Source organism: Phocoena phocoena, chromosome 2 (genome assembly GCF_963924675.1).
Source record: "Phocoena phocoena chromosome 2, mPhoPho1.1, whole genome shotgun sequence".
In the NCBI taxonomy this organism is placed as follows: Eukaryota; Metazoa; Chordata; class Mammalia; order Artiodactyla; family Phocoenidae; genus Phocoena; species Phocoena phocoena.
In genome coordinates this window covers 60,757,086-60,777,300 of record NC_089220.1, presented here as the reverse complement: position 1 = coordinate 60,777,300, position 20,215 = coordinate 60,757,086, and the positions used below count along the sequence as shown (strand labels likewise).

Here is a 20,215-nt window from a genome sequence, read left to right as displayed (position 1 = left end):
TTGTTTTTGCATTAAACTAAAAGTAGAGCACGCATTTTATTTGGATATGTAAAGAGCATTCATTTTTAATTAAGAATATATAAAATCACAATTAATTCATTTCTACTTTATAGTGTTACTTTTATGTAGCTAATGCAATGTCATGTGACCAAATTATTGCACTTTGCTTTAACTAACCCACTGTTAACTTATAAGCTCGCTTTTGAAAAACATCAAAAATAGATGATTTAAAATTTTTCAATAGTGACCAAATTACATTAATAGCAATTGTAACTGAATTAATTTTAAATGTACAGCAACTAAATTGATTTTTTCGGTTTCTTTGTCTCCTTATAAATAAGAGAGTAAAATCTGCAGTTGAGTTGAAGAAGGAGACCATAACTCCATTAGAGATTAAGGATGACATGCAAAGCAATATGAAAGAGGTGATGTTTCGGAAAACAAAGGAGTTGGAGCACTGGATGGCTGAGCAAAATGAGACTGAGGAACCCGTCTCTGTGAAAGAAAATATAGATACTATCTTAGACAACATGCAGGGCAGATACAGTTCGAGAGGCCTGTCTCTTTCTCTCATTGAAGCATCTAGACAAGCTGGCATTACTTACGTTGTTTATCCCAAGAAAAAGAAGATGAAACTGAAGAAAGGATTAAGACTCAGTAAACTTACACTTGTGTATGATGAGTTATCCAAGCCTCCAAAAATTCTTAAAAGGTCTGTTTAATCAACAATCGTTATAGTTTAAGAAATGTATTATGGTTTGGGCCTTAATTTTATAATTCAGTCATTGAAGGATCCTTTTGTGTGTGTATTTCCTGGGCCCATCTCTGGTACCGATTAATTTATCAGTCAGGGTCCCAGGAGTAAACAGCACTCTCAATTTAGAATAATTCTAGGAAGGTATAACAAGGGAAATTTACAAAGATGTCAGGGCATAGGGAAACCACAAATGATAGAGTAGTATCCTGGGACTAGAGATAATAGAGCCAATCTCTACCCCTAAGTATGAGAGGACAAAAAGAGGGAGTGATTACTAGAACCTGGAAGAAAGAAATTGTAAGGAAAGGATTTCCTTGAAATAAGTAGTGAACTTAGGTCAAAGATCATGGTCAGTGTGAGGCAACCCTTCAGGAGAGGACCAGAGGAATAAATACTTTGACTTCACTCTTGCCCTTTTCAGGGCTCCTAATTGGACATATTTGATTAGAAGATAGCAAGGGATCCTATGTCTGTAGTCTGTATGGACTAGTACTCCAGGGCAAAGAGCAAGGTAGAGAAGGATAGAGATAAATGTGCAGGTAGAAACAAAACCTATTTGGCACAGATGGTCTTTCTAAGGTGGCATTTGACCAGAAATAGTAATTGAGAAGGAGTCAGCCACTCAGAAGGACTGGAAAATGCAATACCCTTGAGGCTTGCTCTGTGCCTGGAACAGTGGGAGGCGAGAAAGTAGTGTTATTAGAGACATTTGCTGGGGTCTTATCATGTACAGTCTTGTAGACTATGGTGAAAAATTTGATTTGTATTCTAGGTACTAGAGAAAACTCTTGGAGGGAGTGACATGATCTGATTTACATTTGTTTAAAAAAAAACATGCTAGCTGCCATGTGGAGAATGGATGAGACCAAGAGGAGAAGCAGGGAACTAAGAAGTTATTGTACTCTAGACAGAAGAGATGATGGTGGCTTGCACTAGAGTGTAGAGAAGAGTGGGGAGTGTCACAGAGTAAGGAAAGGAAAGGGTACTGATTTTTCTCACTCTTATTCTCCTACTTTTAGCACGGGTCTTTCTCATAGTACACACTTGGTAAATATTAATGAAATGATGGGGTGTGATTTTTTTTTTTCTTCCCTAGTACAGCACCGGCATGCATAAATGCTACTGAATGAAAACTGTGTGGGAAATGGAGAGTTTGAGGAGGATAATCCTAGAAGAAACATACCGTTTGAAAGCTTATTACATGTCATCTAATTTGATAGCCTACTAAGTTTGGGATGAAGTCTGGGATGTTTTGTGTTAGCCTGTTGTGGAGGCAAATCTTTCCTTCTTCCTCAAGTTCATGTCCTTGCAAACCATTTAGATGTCATTTCTTTTCTCACATCAAGTTTTTTTTTTTTTTTTTTTTGCGGTACGTGGGCCTCTCATTGCTATGGTCTCTCCCGTTGTGGAGCACAGACTCCGGACGCGCAGGCTCAGCGGCCATGGCTCACGGGCCCAGCCGCTCCGCGGCATGTGGGATCTTCCCGGACCGGGGAACGAACCCGTGTCCCCTGCATCGGCAGGCGGACTCTCAACCACTGCACCACCAGGGAAGCCCTCACATCAAGTTTTAACTCCTTAATTCTCCATTGTATTTCCTCTGGTTGGTGGTAGGGGTGTAAATTAAGCCTGAAGGGAGCACTGACCCTTTATTTCAGTTCTCTACAAAGGCTGCATCTTTAATAACAGTCTTCTGCTTTTATAAACTCACAGAGATTCTTCATATGATCTCAGTGAATGAACAGGAGGACTTGGTTTGCATAAAAGTACCATGTAATTTTATTTTGGTAACAGAGAAATAGTAATTTTGTCTGTGGCTGAGTTGATTTATTCATTATAAAAATTATATTTCTGTAATTTAAAAATCACTCTTTTGAATACTAGATCAGAGTCTCACGGAATCCTTCCTGGACAGAAGAAATTTTTGCTCAAAGTTCCACTATATGAACGTCTATTACGGTGTCCCAGTCTACCTTTGTGTTTAAATTTTGACAAATTTGCCCAAAGTAAAGGAAGAATTCCAGAAAATAGTGATCCTCAAACGTGGGCTCTTGACATGTTCTCGAAGCCTAAACAAAAGAAGACAACCCCAAGAGAGAAAGTTGTTAAAATATCTGTTCATGAAGACTCGTCTGAAAGAGTGAAAAAAACACCAAAAATAGAATTGAGTGATTCTTTGGAGTCTCGTCTTCCTCCAGCGGTCATTAGACATTATGAATCCGAAGTGGAGATATTGACTGAAGAAATAAATAGTAAGAAGAAATATCCTGCATTTTTATATTGTAGGCGTGGAGCTCTTTATAGGAAACTGGGAAAGCTCCAGAGTGCCATGAATGATCTACAGGAAGTAAGTTTTTATTTAATCAAAATAATAATATTAACAATTTATCCTTGCTTATAACTATATATTAACTTTTACTAGAATTTTGAACAATGAATATTTGTATTATACACGTGGGATTGTGAAAGTATGATTATTGGCATTTTCAAATAATTAACATTAAAAACACTTGATTTTGTCTGTCAGATTGGGAGGCATCATTTTATATTATACACATACAAAGCCATTGGGATCAATAATGTTTGAAAATTTACTTGATGGGATATCTTCCCTTAAATCAATTTAAATTGAATTTATACATTTATTTTCTAGGCTATACTCTTGGAGCCATTGTTTCTCAATGCCTATTGGCACCGACATTTCATTTATCTTTTCCAAGGCAGAATTAATGAAGCTTTGGATGACTTGAATTATATAAATAAATATAATAAAAATAATGCAGGTGGGTTGTCTGTGCAGTTATATTACTTAGATCTTTACCTAAGCTTTGGTCATTTAGTGGTATAAAGATACATAATTCAAGACATATACATCTCCACAAATGGTTGTGACTTCCCAAGTTAAATTTACTCTCAATAGCATATATTTAGGACTGTTTATGATCCTATTGTTTTAAAAATACTTATCATGGTTTGAAATGTTAATGTCCTTGGTATACATTACAATAAATTGGTTCCTTACTGCTCATCCCGTAAGAAGAATATGAACTTAAAATTTTTAGTTATAGAAATGATTTACAAATTTAGTCTGAATTAGAGTTGTAGCGTTCTTAAGACTTCACATTTACGTTTGTGTTTACGTACCATTCTCTAACCAACTTGAATGACTAGACATGGAACTTTTGGGGAATGAGAAAATGTCATATTCATCTTTGTATCTCCAGCACCCACAACATACCCCTAGAATATAACATGAGCTTAATAAGTGTTTTTTTTAAAATCTATGCTGATCTCTGCTAAAAGTCCATAAGATTTTGTACCATCAAAATATAACTTTTTACTATGAACGTTAAAGGATTATGAAACATTTCAGATATACAAAAAAGTTAGTTTTTGTTATTTCATATTGAAATTGAAAACACTTAACCATAAACATTTATCCAGGCTTTGAGAACAAATCTTGCATTGTTGAAATAAAAAACAAATCTTAAGTTAAATGGCAAAGAAAGTATAATAGAGGTACATTATTCTAAGACTACATTTTTGGAGGGTGAAGGATTCGTCTTTAAAAATTTAGGACTGTAACACTAAATTTCACCTTCTTAATTTTCTTTAGAGGCATATATTTCAAGGGCAGAAATTTTCAGAGGAAAAAAAGACAGTACTTTGGCAATTATAAATTATACTCAAGCAATTAAGTGCAAGCCCATGGATGCTGATATATATTTCAGGAGGGGTGAGATGTACGAAATAGAAAACAAAGTACTGGCCATTGATGACTTCACTAAAGTAAGCTGTATCACATATAATTCTGCCATTTATATATTTTAGAGCATGATATTCTCATCCTAATATTACAGCAAATTGTTGAAATTCTTTCATATGTTATATAATCAAAATTAGTTTATTTTAGATTAGGCCCTAGAACATTCGTTACTGGGATTGATATTAACAGTGTGTCAATGATATTTTTGAATGGATGGATTTACATCTGATTCAGGTGTGGGAGCATTGAGGCAAGAGGCAACTTTGAGGGGGACTTGACTTTTCCAGCTCTCTTCTCTTGGACTATGAAGCAGAGAATAAAGAAACCTTTGAAGATTGCTTCTTTCTTTCAAACAATGGAGAAAATCATTTTCTGCTTCTTAACTCTTGAGACGTAGCTGATTCTCTTCTGCAGCAAACCTATCTGCTTCAAAAGAAGGCTGTGCTCACTGGCTCATTCATTCATTCATTCATTTACTCACAAATATTTATTGGCTAAGGCACTGTGTAGTGTTATGTAGTGGATAAATCTTGGTGAATAAAACAGACATGTTTCATGCTTACATGGAGCCTATAATTTAAAGGACAGATATTAAAGAAATAAATATATACACTAATATATAATTACAAATTGTGATGAATGCTATGATGGAAATAAAGATTATGGGAGGCAATTTATGTTTGGTTGGGGGATATCAGAGAATTCCCTTGAGGAAGTGAATTTTAGCTGAACTGTATTTTGAGGCTGGAGTCAAGCAGATATTCCACTGATTGAGGCAGAATTGTAACCATGAACTCCTGACTTTAAATTATTAGTTCTTAGTACAATTGAGAACTTAGATGTTATTGAAATAATTTAGCTTTTCATGTTCCCAACTGCCCTGTTTCTTAATCTATGATGGTTAGCCACATACTTGACTTTCTTTTGCTTCAAGAGAATATTATAAGTTTTGGTAACTTCTTGTCTAGAAGTGACCACAAATCTCTTTTGAAGATATTAAAATTATTAAAATATCTTTTCTGATCATTTCCTTTATCTAGCACCAATAGTTTAAAGATTGACTAATGCAGCAACTTGAGGTCAAACAAACTTCAGAATCTTTAGAGTTTTTTTTCCCCTGTTTTAAAAATACTTCATAATCTTTGTACTTCATTTTTTCCCCACTATCAATAGGCAAGGAACTTTACAACTGAGTTTACAATGATTTAGTCTCGTTACTCTATTGCCTTGTATCTCAATGTGAAATGAATGAACCATGCCAATACCAATTCATTTCTTTTCACCATTTTAGGGACTAAATTAATCCATATTTAATTTCATTGAATCAGCCTTGATGTGATCTAATATATATTGTCTTTAATTGGAATAAAATGCTATGATAGATCCAATATAACGCTACTCTAGCTGAACAATTACTTATGAGGTTTTATTAATAAAAATTTTAGTGGGCAGAAACCTTGGCTTCTTGTATGTGCTGGGTTTTGTTTTTGTTTTTTTAATAAAACCTCCACTTTCTAGAATTTGATGACAAATGGACTTCCTAAAGGCATGGTCTTCAAATGCAAATCTGAAAGTTCTGGCATCTTAAAGTAGTTTGTTTTTATGTAATCTGAAGTTAAAAACATGGTTTTAGTCCATTTAATTTGCTATAGGATTATATACTTTTCTTGTTCTTTTTTTCATTATGTGATATGTTTTTGTGCCTCCCCTCCACACCCCCGTGTAGTGTATCTTTTATGATCCCAGAAGAACAGATGCATTATTTAAACGTGGGATGTTCTACTATGAAAATGAAGACTGGATTGCAGCTGAAGAGGATTTTACAGCCTTGTTAAATATAGATCCCCAAAATTCTCAAGCAAGGTGAGAATTATTTTAGATATGGTTTTTGAATGTTTTTTTTTTTGAAATACATTCTCAGGAAAGAAAATTTCTTGAAATACATCAGACAGCCCTTTAAAAGTAGTGAATCGATTTTTAGTGCTACTAGTGAAGGAAAATCTTTACCTATACCCTAAGAGTAGTGGGTAATTTAACTTAAATGGCATGAAATGATAATTTAGAATTGTTTCATTTGCATTTCCTGAATACTAGTTACATTATCAGTTTTTGAAGTATTGACCTATATTTTGTTTCTTTGGACTTCTTTTCATATACTTTGTATTCATTCAGTACAGAGAACTGTTCATATAGATTTCTGTGCTATCTTATTGTAACTGGGATATTAAAGTTTGCTCTTCCAACCTTATTGTGCATAATACAGTTTCCATTTTGTTGCTTTTCTTTTCATCTAAGTTTTGTTTTGAAGAGGCTTAAAATGTGTATGTAGCCATACCTATTCATCTCTTCACTCACAGTTTTTGTTTAACATTAACATTTTTATAGAAAAATACAGCAAGCATCCAAAAAAAGTATACAAAGTACAAACATACAGCTTGATGACTTATCACAATGTAAATGCTCGTGTAACCATTATCAGGTCAAGAAACAACATTACTAGCACCCCCTTGTGCCTTTGCCTTCCTGAGAAGGTAACCACTGTCCTGACTTGTATTTCTTTATAGTTTCAACACATAAGTATGTGTCCCTAAACATTCTTGGTTTAGTTTTGCCGGTTTTTTTTGAACTTTATATAAAGAGAATCATAAGGTAGTTTTCTTTCAATTCTAACTTATTTCATTGAATATTATATACTATTGCATGTGGCTGTAGTTTTCTCCTTTTAATTTTTGTATAGTATTCAGTTACATGAATATATTGCAGTTTACTTATCCATCCTACTGTTGATGGACAGTTGAGTGTTTCTAATTTTTGATGATCACAAATACTGTTTCCTTCAACTTTCTTATACATGACACACATATACTCATTTATGTTGGATGCACAAGTAGGAGTAGAACATATGGTATATAGGGTATGCAGTTGTTCAGCTGTAGGGCCAAACTAATTTTACAAACTGGTTGTACTACCAGCAGTATATGCAGGCTCCACACCAGTACTGGGTACTATTATAACTTTCAAGTTGTAGCCATCCTAGTGGGTGTGTAGTATTATCTCATTTAGTTTGAATTTTCATTTTCTTCATTACCAACATGATTATTCATTTTCAAAATTTTCTTAACCATTTGGATTTTCTTTTTTGTCATTGATGACTTTTGGGTTGTTGGTCTTTTTTCTTATTGATTTGTATGAACTATTACATATTCTTGATATGGGCCCTTTGTTGGTTATATTTACAGCACATTTTTTTCCTCCTCCAGATTGTCACTGCACTCCTTAAATAATTGTCTTTTGGTAAACAAAGTTTTAAAATGAAGCATAGTCTGATTTAGTAACGTTTTTCTTTAAGGTTAGTGCTTTTTGTGTACTATAAGTAAGTTTTTTCTACTTTTGTGTCATGTAGATATTCTCCTGTCTGATCTTCTAGAAGGTTTATTGTTTCGCTTTTAAAGTTAGATTTACAGTACACCTAGACTCAATTTTTGTATATGATGTGAAGTAGGGAAACAAATTTCACTTTTTCGACATGCATGTTCAATTTTCCAAGCAACATTTAATAAAAACCCTGTGCCTTTACCATCGCTTTGCAGTGTTAGCTTTGTAGGAAATGAAGATCCATGTATGGGTGGATCTATTTCTCAGTCTCTTTTTCTATTTTGCAGGTTTTAAAAAAATCTGTCTTTGCACCAATACTATGCTGCCTTAAATACTATAGTTTCATAATAAGTCTTGAAATCCAGTAGAACAGTTCTTTTGATCTGTCAAAATTGTCAGAGCGTTCCTTGGCTTTTTGCATTTCCAAACACATTGAGTTGGGTTAAACTATATGAAAATTGACTTCTTTATAGATCAAAATAGTAAAATTTCAAATTTTCATACGGTTTAACCTAACAGAATCAGCAGGTCAACTTCTGTGGCAATTCCTTTGTATTTTGATTGGGGTTGCAATGAATTTATAGAGCAGTAGGGAGAAATTGACATCCTAACAATTTTGAGTCTTCCATGTATGCATACGGTACATTCTGTTTCTTTAGGTCTTCATTCCTTTTGGTCAGTAATGTTTCATAGTTTGGGTAAAGAACTCTTTTTCATATCTTTTTCTTTTTTAAAATTAATTAATTATTTTAAAAAACATCTTTATGCGAGTATAATTGCTTTACAATGGTGCGTTAGTTTCTGCTTTATAACAAAGTGAATCAGCTATACATATATCCCCATATCTCCTCCCTCTTGCATCTCCCTCCCTCTTACCCTCCCTATCCCACCCCTCTAGGTGGTCACAAAGCACTGAGCTGATCTCCCTGTGCTATGTGGCTGCTTCCCACTAGCTATCTGTTTTACATTTGGTAGTGTATATATGTCCATGCCACTCTCTCACTTTGTCCCAGCTTACCCTTCCCCTTCCCTGTGTCCTCAAGTCCATTCTCTAGTAGGTCTGCGTCTTTATTCCCATCCTGCCCCTAGGTTCTTCATAACCATTTTTTTTTAGATTCCATATATTAACACGTATTCCGTACGTGTTAGCGTACGGTGTTTGTTTTTCTCTTTCTACTTACTTCACTCTGTATGACAGACTCTATGTCCATCCACCTCACTACAAATAACTCAATTTCGTTTCTTTTTATGGCTAAGTAATATTCCATTGTATATGTGCCACATCTTCTTTATCCATTCATCTGTTGATGGACACTTAGGTTGCTTCCATGTCCTGGCTATTGTAAATAGAGCTGCAGTGAGCATTTTGGTACATGACTCTTTTTGCATTATGGTTTTCTCAGGGTATATGCCCAGTAGTGGGATTGCTGGGTCGTATTATAGTTCTATTTTTAGTTTTTTAAGGAACCTCCATACTATTCAACATCGTGGCTGTATCAATTTACATTCCCACCAACAGTGCAAGAGGGTTCCCTTTTCTCCACACTCTCTCCAGCATTTATTGTTTCTAGATTTTTTGATGATGGCCATTCTGACTGGTGTGACGTGATACTTCATTGTAGTTTTGAGTTGCATTTCTCTACTGATTAGTGATGTTGAGCATCCTTTCATGTGTTTGTTGGCAATCTAAATCTTCTTTGGAGAAATGTCTATTTAGGTCTGCTGCCCATGTTTGGATTGGGTTGTTTGTTTTTTGATATTGAGCTGCATGAGCTGCTTGTATATTTTGGAGATTAATCCTTTGTCAGTTGCTTCATTTGCAAATATTTTCTCCCATTCTGAGGGTTGTCTTTTCATCTTGTTTATGATTTCCTTTGCTGTGCAAAAGCTTTTAAGTTTAATTAAGTCCCATTTGTTTGTTTTTGTTTTAATTTCCATTTCTCTAGGAGGTGGATCAAAAAGGATCTTGGTGTGATTTATGTCATAGAGTGTTCTGCCTATGTTTTCCTCTAAGAGTTTTATAGTGTTTGGCCTTACATTTAGGTCTTTAATCCATTTTGAGTTTACTTTTGTGTATGGTGTTAGGGAGTGTTCTAATTTCATGCTTTAACATGTAGCTGTCCAGCTTTCCCAGCACCACTTACTGAAGAGGCTGTCTTTTCTCCATTGTATATTTTTCCCTCCTTTATCAAAGATAAGTTCACCATAGATGCCTGGGTTTATCTCTGGGCTTTCTATCCTGTTCCTTTAATCAATATTTCTCTTTTTGTGCCAGTACCATACTGTCTTGATTATTGTAGATTTGGAGTGTACTTGGAAGTCCAGGAGCCTGATTCCTCCAGCTCTGTTTTTCTTTCTCAAGATTGCTTTGGCAATTCAGGGTCTTTTGTGTTTCCATACAAACTGTGAATTTTTTTGTTCTAGTTCTGTGAAAAATTTCATTGGTAGTCTGATAGGGATTGCATTGAATCTGTAGATTGCTTTGGGTACTATAGTCATTTTCACAATGTTGATTCTTCCAATCCAAGAATATGGTATATCTCTCCATCTGTTTGTATCATCTTTAATTTCTTTCATCAGTGTTATAATTTTCTGCATACAGGTCTTTTGTCTCCTTAGGTAGGTTTATATCTAGGTATTTTATTCTTTTTGTTGCAGTGGTAAATGGGAGTGTTTCCATAATTTCTCTTTCAGATTTTTCATCATTAGTGTATAGGACTGCAAGAGATTTCTGTGCATTAATTTTGTGTCCTGGTACTTTACCCAATTCCATGATTAGCTCTAGTAGTTTTCTGGTAGCATCTTTAGGATTCTCTGTGTATAATGTCATGTCATCTGCACACAGTGACAGCTTTACTTCTTTTTTTCCAATTTGAATTCCTTTTATTTCTGGTTCTTCTCTGATTGCTGTGGCTAAAACTTCCAAAACTATGTGGAATAATAGTGGTGAGAGTGGGCAACCTTGTCTTGTTCCTGATCTTAGTGGGAGTGGTTTTAGTTTTTCACCATTGAGAATGATGCTGGCTGTGGGTTTGTCATATATGGCTTTTATTATGTTGAGGAAAGTTCCCTCTATGCCTATTTTCTGGAGTTTTTTTTTTTATCATAAATTGGTGTTGAATTCTGTCAAAATCTTTTTCTGCATCTATTGAGGTGATCATATAGTTTTTCTCCTTCAAGTTGTTAATATAGTGCATCACATTGATTGATTTGTGTATACTGAAGAATCCTTGCGTTCCTGGGATAAACCCACTTGAACCTGATGTATGATCCTTTTTATTTGCTGCTGAATTCTGTCTGCTAGTATTTTGTTGAGGATTTTTTCATCTATGTTCATCAGTGATATTGGCCTGTAGTTTTCTTTCTTTGTGACATCTTTGTCTAGTTTTGGTATCAGGGTTTTGGTGGCCTCTTAGAATGAGTTTGGGAGTGTTTCTCCCTCTGCTATATTATGGAAGGTTTGAGAAGGATAGCTCTTCTCTAAATGTTTGATAGAATTCGCCTGTGAAGCCATCTGGTCCTGGGCTTTTGTTTATTGGAAGATATTTAATCACAACTTCAATTTCAGTGCTGTGATGGGTCTGTTTATATTTTCTATTTCTTCCTGGTTCAGTCTTGGAAGGTTGTGCTTTTCTAAGAATTTGTCCATTTCTTCCACATTGTCTGTTTTATTGGCATATAGTCGCTTATAGTAATCTCTTATGATCCTTTGTATTTCTGCAGTGTGATGTTCTCCTTTTGCATTTATCATTCTGTTGATCTGAGTCTTCGCCCTTTGTTTCTTTTTTTAAAAAATATTTATTTATTTATTTATTTTTGGCTGCATTTGTTTTCATTGCTGCACGTGGGCTTCTCACTGTGGTGGCTTCTCTTGTGGCAGAGCACGGGCTCTAGGCATGCAGGCTTCAGTATTTGTGGCACATAGGCTTAGCTGCTCTGTGGCATGTGGGAACCTCCCGGACCAAGGATCAAACCTGTGTCCCCTGCATTGGCAGGTGGATTCTTAACCAATGCACCACCAGGGAAGCCCCTCCCTTTGTTTCTTGATGAGTCCAGCTAATGGCTTATCAATTTTGTTTACCTTCTCAAAGTACTAGCTTTTAGGTTTATTGATCTTTGCTATCATTTCCTTCATTTCTTTTTCATTTATTTCTGATCTGAACTTTATGATTTCTTTCCTTCAGCTAACTATGGGTTTTTTTGTTGTTGTTGTTCTTCTTTCTCTAATTGCTTTAGTTATAAGAATAGTTGTTTATTTGAGATTTTCCATGTTTCTTGAGGTAGGATTGTATTGCTATAAACTTCCCTCTTAGAACTGCTTTTACTGCATCCCATAGGTTTTGGGCCATCGTGTTTTCATCGCCATTTGTTTCTAGGTATTTTTTGATTTCCTCTTTGATTTCTTCAGTGATCTCTTGGTTATTTAGTAGTGTATTGTTTAGCCTCCATGTATTTGTATTTTTTACAGATTTTTTTTCCCCTGAAATTGATATCTAGTCTCATAGCATTGTGGTCAGAAAAGATACTTGATACATTTCTAGTTTTATTAAATTTACCAAGGCTTGATTTGTGACTCAAGATATGATCTATCCTGGAGAATGTTCCATGAGAACTTGAGAAGAAAGTGTATTCTGTTCTTTTTGGATGGAATGTCCTATAAATATCAATTAAGTCCATCTTGTTTAATGTGTCATTTAAAACTTGTGTTTCCTTATTCATTTTCATTTTGGTTGATCTGTCCATTGGTGAATATGTGGTGTTAAAGTCCCCTACTATGATTGTGTTACTGTCGATTTTCCCTTTTATGGCTGTTAGCATTTGCCTTATGTATTGAGGTGCTCCTATGTTGGGTGCATAAAGATTTACAATTTTTATATCTTCTTCTTCGATTGATCCCTTGATCATTATGTAGTCTCCTTCTTTGTCTCTTGTAATAGTCTTTATTTCAAAGTCTATTTTGTCTGCTCTGAGAATTGCTTCTCCAGCTTTCTTTTGATTTCCAGTTGCATGGAATATGTTTTTCCATCCCCTCACTTTCGGTCTGTATGTGTCCCTATGTCTGAAGTTGGGCTCTTGTAGACAGCATACATAAAGGTCTTGTTTTTGTATCCATTCAGCCAGTCTATGTCTTTTAGTTGGAGCATTTAATCCATTTACATTTAAGTTAATTATCGATATGTATGTCCCTATTACCATTTTCTTAATTGTTTTGGGTTTGTTATTGTAGGTCTTTTCCTTCTCTTGTGCTTCCTGCCTAGAGAAATTCCTTTAGCATTTGTTGTAAAGCTGGTTTGGTGGTGCTGAATTCTCTTAGCTTTTGCTTGTCTGTAAAGGTTTTAATTGCTCCATCAAATCTGAATGAGATCCTTGCTGGGTAGAGTAATCTTGGTTGTAGGTTTTTCCCCTTCACCACTTTAAATATGTCCCACCACTCCCTTCTGGCTTGCAGAGTGTCTGATGAAAGATCAGCTGTTAATCTTATGAAGATTCCCTTGTATGGTATTTGTTGTTTTTCCCTTGCTGATTTTAATATTTTTTCTTTGTATTTAATTTTTGATAGTTTGATTAATACGTGTCTTGGCATGTTTCTCCTTGGATTTATCCTGTATGGGACTCTCTGCCCTTTCTGGACTTGATTGGCTATTTCCTTTCCCATATTAGGGAAGTGTTCAAGTATAATTTCTTCAAATATTTCCTCAGTCTCTTTCTTTTCCTCTTCTTCTTCTGGGACCCCTATAATTTGAATGTTGGTGCGTTTAATGTTGTCCCAGAAGTCTGTGAGACTGTCCTCAATTATTTTCATTCTTTTTTCTGCTCTGTGGTAGTTATTTCCACTATTTTATCTTCCAGGTCAGTTATGCATTCTTCTGCCTCAGTTATTCTGCTACTGATTCCTTCTAGAGAATTTTTAATTTCATTTATTGTGTTGTTCATCATTGTTTCTGTGCTCTTTAGTTCTTCTAGGTCCTTGTTAAACGTTTCTTTTATTTTCTCCATTCTATTTCCAGGATTTTGGATAATCTTTACTATCACTACTCTGAATTGTTTTTCAGGTAGACTGCCTATTTCCTCTTCATTTGTTTGGTTTGTTGGGTTTTTACCTTGCTCCTTCATCTGCTGTGTATTTCTCTGTCTTCTCATTTTGCTTGACTTACTGTGTTTGGGGGTCTCCTTTTCACAGGCTGCATGTTCGTAATTCCCATTGTTTTTGGTGTCTGCCCCCAGTGGGTAAGGTTGGTTCAGTGGGTTGTGTGTGTTTCCTCGTGGAGGGGACTGGTGCCTGTGTTCTGGTGGATGAGGCTGGATCTAGTCTTTCTGGTGTGCAGGACTGCCTCCTGTGGTCTCTTTTGGGGTGTCTGTGCCCCAGTATGATTTTACGCAGCCTCTCTGCAAATGGGTGGTTTGTCTTCCTGTCTTGCTAGTTGTTTGCTGTGGGTTCTCCAGCACTGTATCTTGCTGGTTGTTGAGTGGAGCTGCGTCTTAGTGTTGTGATGGAGATCTCTGGGAGAGCTCTTGCGGATCAATATTACATGGAGCCAGGAGGTCTCTGGTGGTCCAACGTTCTGAACTGAGCTCTCCCACCTCAGAAGCTCAGGCCTGACACCCAGCCAGAGCACCAAGACCCTGTCAGCCACACAGCTCAGAAGAAAAGGGAGAAGAAAATAAATAAATAAAATAAAAAATTTTTAAATGTTAGAATAAAAAATTTTAAAGGTAATAAAAAAAGAAGAGAGCAACCAAACCAATAAACAAATCCAACAATGATAAAAAGATCTAAAATTTAAACTAATGTAAACTTATAAATCAGAAACTAGTCAGTCACATATAGCAAACCTCAAGTCCACAGTTGCTCCCAAAGTCCACCACCTCAATGTTGGGAGGATTTGTTGTCTATTCAGTTATTTCACAGATGCAGGGTACATCAAGTTGATTGTGGAGATTTAATCCGCTGCTCCTGAGGCTGCACGGAGAAATTTTCCTTTCTCTTCTTTGTTTGCACAGCTCCTGGGGTTCAGCTTTGGATTTGGCCCTGCCCCTGCATGTAGGTTGCCCTCTGACGTCTTCTCTTCACCCAGACAGGAGGGAGTTAAAGGAGCGGCTGACTAGGAGGCTCTGTCTCACTCAGGCTGTGGGGAGGGAGGGGTACAGAATGCAGGGTGAGCCTGCAGCTACAGAGGCTGGCCTGACATTGCAACACCGTGTGGCGTGGTGTGTGTTCTCCCAGGGAAATTGTCCCGGGACCCTGGCAGTGACGGGCTGCACAGGCTCCCAGGAGGGGAAGTGTGGATAGTGACCTGTGTTTACACACAGGCTTCTTGGTGGCTGCAGCAGCAGCCTTAGCGTTTCATGCCTGTCTCTGGTGTCCACGCTGAAAGCTGCGGCTCACGCCTGTCTCTGAAGCTTGTTTAGGGGATGCTCTGAATCCCCAATCCTCGCGCACCCTGAAACAATTGTCTCTTGCTTCTTAGGCATTTCCAGACTTTCTCCCAGATTCTCTCCCAGCTAGCTGTGGTGCATTAGCCCCCTTCAGGCTGTGTTCACGCAGCCAACCCCAGTCCTCTCCCTGGGATCTGCCCTCTGATGCCCGAGCCTCAGCTCCCAGCCCTCACCCATCCCAGCAGGTGAGCAGACAAGCCTCTCAGGCTGGTGACTGCTGGTCGGCCCCGATCCTCTGTGCAGGAATCTCTCTGCTTTGCCTTCTGCACCCCCGTTGCTGCGCTCTCCTCCGCAGCTCCGAAGCTCCCCGCTGCGCACACCCTGTCTCCGCCCGCGAAGGGGCTTCCTAGTGTGTGGAAACTTCTCCTTCACAGCTCCCTCCAAGAGGTGTGGGTCCCATCCCTATTCTTTTGTCTCTGTTTTTTCTTTTTTCTTTTGCCCTACGCAGGTATGTAGGGATTTTCTTGCCTTTTGGGAAGTCTGAGGTCTTCTGCCAGTAGGTGTTCTGTAGGAGTTATTCCACATGTAGATGTATTTTTGATGTATTTGTGGGGAGGAAGGTGATCTCTATGTCTTACTCCTCTGCCATCTTGAAGGTCCTCCCTTGGCATTTATTTTCTTTTAGCACTTTGAACATATTGCAATGCAGTGTCATATAGATTCCTTTTTTTTTTTTTAAGTGAAAAAATCAGTGGTTAGTCAATGCCTTTGAAAGTAATGTGTCTTTGGTTGCTTTTAAACTTTTCTCATTGTCTTTGTTTTTAACATTTTTATTTATTTATTTATTTTTGGCTGCGTTGGGTCTTCATTGCAGTGCAAGGGCTTTTCTCTAGTTGTAGCAATCAGGGGCTACTCTTTGTTGATGTGCATAGGCTTCTCATTGTGGTGGCTTCTCTTGTTGTGAAGCACAGGCTCTAGGAGTGTGGGCTTCAGTAGTTGTGGCATGCGGGCTCAGTAGTTGTGGCTCACAGGCTCCTGGGCGCAGGCTCAGTAGTCATGGCACACGGGCCTAGTTGCGCTGTGGCATGTGGGATCTTCCCCGACCAGCGCTCGAACCTGTGTTCCCTGCATTGGCAGGCAGATTCTTAACCACTATGCCATCAGGGAAGCCCTTCTCATCCTTGGATTTCAGCAGTTTTGGTATATTGTGCCTAAGAGTGGTTTTCTTTTTACTTACTGTGTTTATGATTCATAGACTATTCAGTGAGTCATGATGTTTCTGGCTGTGATTTTGGATGAGAAATCAGCTATTCATCTTATTGAGTATTCCAAATACATGATGAGTTGCTTCTCTCATACTGCTTTCAAGATTCTTTCCTTGTGGCTTTCACCAGGTTGATTATAAGGTGCCTCTACATTTCTTCGAATTTATGGAATCATTGAGCTTCTTGGTTGTATAGACTCATTTCTTTCATCAAATTTGGGAAGCTTTCAACCATTACTTTTTCAAATGTCATTTCTGCTCCTTTACTATCTCCTTTCCTTTTGTGACTTGCAATGTATGCATATGTTGGTATGCTTGATGGTGTTCCAGAGGTCCCTTAGCCTTTTTTTTTTCACTCTGTTTTTCTTTCTGCTTCTCAGGCTGGATAATCTGAATTGACCTTACTTCAAGTTTCCTGAATCTTTCTTTTGCCTTCTCAAATCTGTTGTTGAAACCTAGTGAATTTTCATTCGTTTTTGTAGTTTTCAACTCCAGAATTTCTATTTGGTTCCTTTTTTTCAATAATTTCTCTATCTATCAATCTAGTTCTATCTATCAGTATCTTTACTGATACCCTCTATGTGTTGAGACATCATTCTCCTAGTTTTCTTTAGTTCTTTATGGTTTCTTTTAGCTATATGAACATATTTAAAATAGTTTTGTGGGTTGTTTTGTTTTGTTTTGTTTTTTTGTTTTTGGCTGGGCCAAATGGCTTGCAGGATGTTAGTTCCCTGACTAGGGATCGAACCTGCGCCCTGGCAGTGAAAGCGCCGAGTCCTAACCACTGGACTGCCATGGGTTTCCCAAAGATAGTTTATTTAAAGTTTTTAAGTTGATTTTAAGACAGTTGATTTTAAGTCTTTGTCCAATGTCTGGGCTTCCTCAAGGATGGTTTCTATTTTTTTCTTTTTATCCTGTGAATGGGCCATATTTTCTTCTTCCTTTGCATTACTTGTAATTGTTTGTTGAAAAGTAGTCACTTTGAATATTATTATGTGGCACCTTTGGATATCATATTCACCTCTTCTTCCAGTGTTTTTTGTTGCTGCTTCTTGTCATTCGTGTAGTTTGTTTAGTGACTTTTCTGAACAGATTTTATAAGTCTGTATTCTTTGTCATGTGTGGCCACTGAAGTCTGTGTTCTGTTATCTTGGAGGTTAGCTAGTGATTTGACTGAGATTCCAACGAAACCAACCAACGAAACAAACAAAAAAACTCTCTCAGTCTTTGCAGATTGACTCTCTTTTGGGGCACTCCTTGAATGCTTATCCAGACAACTTCAGTGCCTTAGCTTTCATGTCCTACTTGCACAGAGCCTGAATTAACCAGAGGTGAAAGCTAAGGGTCTTCGTAGGTCTTTTCTGTGCATGCTTTCAGCCTTGGGTTTGCATGTGGCCGTTTAGATTCCCTACAATATGCGGAAACTTTCTAAAGCCCTCATCCCCCTGGTATCTCCTTCTCCACCTTCTTTCTTACAAGGGTTTTTGGTTTGACTATTGCCTGCCCCAACTGTTATCCCTTGCCCCAAGTGGCAGCAGCTAATACATTTGCCTTTAAATGACTTTGATAAACACCATCCAGGAAGTCACATCAGCCCTGGGAAAGCTCTAAGGCAGTCAAAACAAAGGGAAACATTTGAGCCAGTCTTTCAGTGATCCACCAGAGAGGTCAAAACTACACAGCTACAGTTCTTTGAGAATAAGATTTGTATTGTTCCCTCTGGTACTAGTAACCTGCATCAGGAATGCAGGTTGTTTTCTTCAAGGCCACCATGGGTCTGGGAAGTTGGGGAGGGAAATAGGGTGAGTTAGAACACCACAGAGCTCTCTTACCAAAATTCAGCAGCTTTTCCTCCTTTATTAAGTATTACCCTGGTGATTCTAAGTTTTTAATTAGATTCTTAATTCTTTAATTGCTTCTGAAAGTATTTGCCCGCTTATTCATTGCTTTTGTGGAAAGGTGGAGTTTCGGAGTTCCCTGTTCTACCTCTTTTGCTCTACTCTAATCTCCCAACTCATTTTATCATTGCATCAACTTTAACTTAACAATAATGTTGGTGATAATAAGAATCTTCATCTTTTGAACTTAATGAAAATGCCTTTGACTTTTACCAAGAAACATCACAGTTGTAATTTTTGAGCCATTTATTCTTTAATTATTTCAAAGGAGTATCTCTTGATTCCTGTTTAAATTTTTTTCCTATGATCTACGTATAAGAATTTCATGGTAATAGGCTTTCTAATTTTGAAGGATAAATGCCTCTTGACCATCATATATTTTTAGATAGAACATTATTAAACAATACTGAATTTGCTTTATCTTCACTTTCTTCAAGAGTTTTTCATCTATATTCATAGTAAGATTGTTCACTAATTTCATAGTCAGATTTTGATTTCAGGATTTGGCTACTTTCTCAAAATGAATTAAGTCTTTCATCTTTTTCTTTTCTTAGAAACATGTCTTTAGAATTGGATAATTTTTGTTCTTTGAAAGTTTGAAATAACTTACTTCTAGAATTATCTCAGCTTGCAGCCATTTGAAGAGAGGGCAAACTTTTCTGAAGCTCTTTAAAAATTCATCCCTAGTTATTGTTCTGTTCTGGTTGTCTACTTCTTGACTTAAAGGGGGATTACTTGCAGGAAGGCATCAGATTAGTTGGAGAAGAACAGAAGGTTAATTCAAGGTGTTATAATGTGGTGTTATCTTATGGGAGGCCTTATATGCCTTTTTAAAGAATTCAGCCTTATCCCATTGTCAATAGGGGGCTGTTGAAAGTTTTTGAGAAAAGTGATCTTTATTAGCTGATGATCAAATCTCATCACTCTAGAGATAAGAATGGAATAAAGTAGTAGCCCAGATGTGATCTGATGAGGGTCTTCAGTATTGAGGCGGTAGAAATGAAAGAAGGAATGGACGCAGAAGTCAGTGTGTTTGAGGAATTGACATGACTTAATGGAATCCTACAAAAAATATTAGTAATGCTTTATTCTGTAAGCTTTTAAGTTCAGAATCATATATATACTTAGAAATAATTAGTAATAGTCTTTAGCAATCAGAAATTATTAAAAATAAATGTAAGATTCTTATATTCATTAGAAACTACATAAGACATTTCTTATATGTGGGGTAAAAAAATATTTTGTTCCACGATAAAATATCCTAAGTCTTAGGATGCTTAGTGCTTTTGAAAGACCTCTGTTACTTGCTGTACTCTTTTTTCCAAATTACCGTTGTTTTCATACTATAACCTTCTTGAACATCTATTTTTCTCCCCCTGGATTTAACTTCTTCAGAGCAGGCAACCTACTAGCTTTCTTCCTGTTTTTCCTTAATTGTCTTTTTTATTTTAGCTGTAAAAACTGATTTGTTTTACATTATTAAGTGATCGAAGATGAGATTTTCAGAGTTGATATAGGTCAATGAAAATTTTGAAATTGAAGTCAGAAGTTAATGGAGATAGAATTCAACTCATAAAACTGATGCAATAGCCTTTACCCTTGCAGATAGAGCTGCCTCCCATTTTTGGGGGTGTATCTTCAGTGTATCTTGGGTGCCTCATTTATTTTATTGGCACACCTCTCTGATAAATGTAAGAAATATAATTATTAAGCATATATATAATTAATATATAATATTATCAACAAGCATAAAGTATTTTATTATATATTTATTTATA

At 36.7% G+C, this 20,215-nt stretch overlaps 1 protein-coding gene across 1 annotated transcript in view; it reads left to right on the top strand.

Annotated features, from left to right (window-relative positions):
* The window catches only part of TTC6 (tetratricopeptide repeat domain 6), a 199,394-nt gene that overhangs the window by 135,539 nt on the left and 43,640 nt on the right, over positions 1-20,215 (top strand). Inside the window, exons 10-14 of the mRNA XM_065871682.1 lie at positions 342-712; positions 2,642-3,104; positions 3,411-3,540; positions 4,374-4,546; positions 6,250-6,386. Coding sequence (XP_065727754.1) covers positions 342-712; positions 2,642-3,104; positions 3,411-3,540; positions 4,374-4,546; positions 6,250-6,386 — 1,274 coding nt within the window. The remainder of the gene's footprint in view (positions 1-341; positions 713-2,641; positions 3,105-3,410; positions 3,541-4,373; positions 4,547-6,249; positions 6,387-20,215) is intronic.